Source organism: Engraulis encrasicolus, chromosome 13 (genome assembly GCF_034702125.1).
Source record: "Engraulis encrasicolus isolate BLACKSEA-1 chromosome 13, IST_EnEncr_1.0, whole genome shotgun sequence".
In the NCBI taxonomy this organism is placed as follows: domain Eukaryota; kingdom Metazoa; phylum Chordata; class Actinopteri; order Clupeiformes; family Engraulidae; genus Engraulis; species Engraulis encrasicolus.
In genome coordinates, this window is record NC_085869.1 from 29978211 (window position 1) to 29980710 (window position 2500).

The 2500-nt window shown below is 46.9% G+C and overlaps 1 protein-coding gene across 3 annotated transcripts in view; it reads right to left on the reverse strand.

The window, feature by feature from the left end:
- The window catches only part of si:ch211-269e2.1 (cohesin subunit SA-2), a 47351-nt gene that overhangs the window by 32227 nt on the left and 12624 nt on the right, over positions 1-2500 (reverse strand). For all 3 annotated transcript variants that reach the window (XM_063213623.1, XM_063213624.1, XM_063213625.1), the window contains 2 exons: positions 860-939; positions 501-608 (listed from right to left, as the gene is read on the reverse strand). In XM_063213623.1, the coding sequence (XP_063069693.1) occupies positions 501-608; positions 860-939 (188 nt within the window). The remainder of the gene's footprint in view (positions 1-500; positions 609-859; positions 940-2500) is intronic.

Sequence of the window (2500 nt, forward strand, 5' to 3'; positions counted from 1 at the left end):
CACACACGCACAAATACATGGAGAAGCTGAGCACCAACAGAGACAAAGACACATAAACATTAAACAATTTAATACAAACACACGTGCAGCAATGTGCACTCATACATAGTTCTTCTTACTGTATACACAATAACCACGTGCAAAGACGCACGCACAAGTAATAAGAATGAGCTCAAACTGAAAAAAACAGCTCAGTTCAGGGAGAGAGGCTTCCTTCAACACCTCAAGACCTGCTGTGTTTCTCCAGCAAAAACAGCGCTGCCATCTTGTTAGCCCAGATTCTCAAACTACAACTGTAGATAGGTCATTAGGACAGACACTCCTCCATTACTTCTCTCTCTCTCCTTCTCTCTCTCTCTCTCTCTCTCTCTCTCTCTCTCTCTCTCTCTCTCTCTCTCTGTCTCTCTCTCTCTCTCTCTCTCTCTCTCTCTCTCCTTCTCTCTCTCTCTCTCTCTCTCTCTCTCTCTCTCTTTCTCTCTCTCTCTCTCCATCACACTGACCTGCTGTACAGCAGTTCTCCTGCGGCCGCAGCCATGGGCCGGTTTGAGGAGTAGACAAACTGGAACATGTGCTTGAAGTCATCCTGAGAGAAGGCGTCGTCACAGTACCTGACACCGTTAAACACAGACTGGATCAGACAAGAGTTCACAAGTCAGTCGGTCTTCAGAATTTTTTTAATGACAAAGGTTTCAGGGGAGGCACAGAGAGAGGGAGAAAGAGAGAGAGAGAGAGAGAGAGAGAGAGAGAGAAGTATGAGGATACTGAGGGAAAGAGAGCGGGAAAGGAGGAAAGACAGAAATTAAGAAGAGAGAGAGAGAGAGACTTTAAGGCAGGCAGCTATAGAGAGAGAGCCACTTACTTGGCGACACAAATCAGTAGCTTCATAGACTGCAAGGACACCTCATGGTCCTTATCGAGCAGCATTGAAATCATTCTCTCCTGAAGAAAAAACAAACACTGGATTAATAGCTAAATAACACACACACGCGCACGCACGGACGGACGCGCGCACGGACGCACGGACGCACGCACGCACACACACCATTTCAAGAGGCTCTTCAGTGGGTCTTCATTCTCTGCTGGCCTCATTCATCACTTGTAATCAAACTCACTCATCTTGACATTTTGTGTGAATCCCTTTGCCCTCTCTTTTCTCTCATAAACACTCCCACTCACGTACGCGCACACACTCACACAAGTTCCAAGAACAGACACACATATCCTGACTCACCAAGAGCTCTACATGCTTGCACAAACACCATCTACTGTTCATACAAAATACACACAGATGCACACGCACGCACGCACACACACACACACAAATCAGGCCCATAATCAATCTGATTCTTGCCCACGGACGTTAGGTCACTAGAGCAACTGAAGGGAGTGATTGGCAGCTGATGGGCGTCTCATGATGAGGTGTAGGGGAGGGTTGTGGGGGGGCCTTGGGTTGCGGAGAGGAGCGGAGCGGAGAGGAGAGGAGAGGGATCCCCCCCGTAGCAGCCTGGGGCAGCCCAGGGGCCCTGGCCAGGCCGACACTAATAGGTCATGGTTCACTGACCCTGCTGCACCGCTGCTGCTTCCCCCCTCCACACAGCACAACAGCACAGCACAGCACAGGACAGCCGCTGGATACAAGGCTAACCATTTTCACTGGCTGAGATAGGAGGTTAGCCATTAGATCAGTGCTGCTAACTGTGGACTGAGGTTATCGTTTGGGGTCATCACCTCCAAGCGCTGGCTGTCAAAGCCTCTATAATGGCACTACTGTTTAACAAGTATCCTTGTCAGCTACACACTACACTATGGAGATGTTGTGTTACACCGGGCTAGAAATTAATTTTGTGAAATTTGAACTCCTACCAGCCACTGGCCAAATTGATGGTAAAAATTCATCAATCAAAATAAATTGTCATTTTGTGTCTGAAAACGGCTATCCCATTTTATGTTTCACTCGCATTCGGCTGGTGTCAATTTCCATCTCTGCATTACACATTCTAAGCACATTGGATTTCCTCTTGGTATAAAATGCAGGATTTCCGTGTGACACAGACTACTGATACAGCGTGGACTATGAAATGTTTGGAATTTGACCTCAATATCAATCAAATGTTTAGAGTTTGATCCAGCAAATTGGCATTGTGTCATGTGCCACCATCATTTGTGTGTGGGGGTGTCACTGTGGTTGTGCACATATCTTTGCATGTGTGCGCGTGTGTGTGTGTGCGCGTGTGCGTGTGTGTGTGTGTGTGTGTGTGTCAGTAAGTGGTGTAGTCTACGTAGAACGCAGGTATACGGAGTATACCCACTTCTAAATTTTAGGAGCTTCAGTATACCCACTTAAAATTGATTGATCCATTATTTAGAATAGCATAAATATATACAGTATACCCACTTCAAAAAATGCTCGAATATACAGTATACCCACTACAAAAAAGTAGACTACACCGCTGGTGTGCGTGTGTGCGTGTGTGCGTGTGTGTGTGTGTGTGTGTGTGTG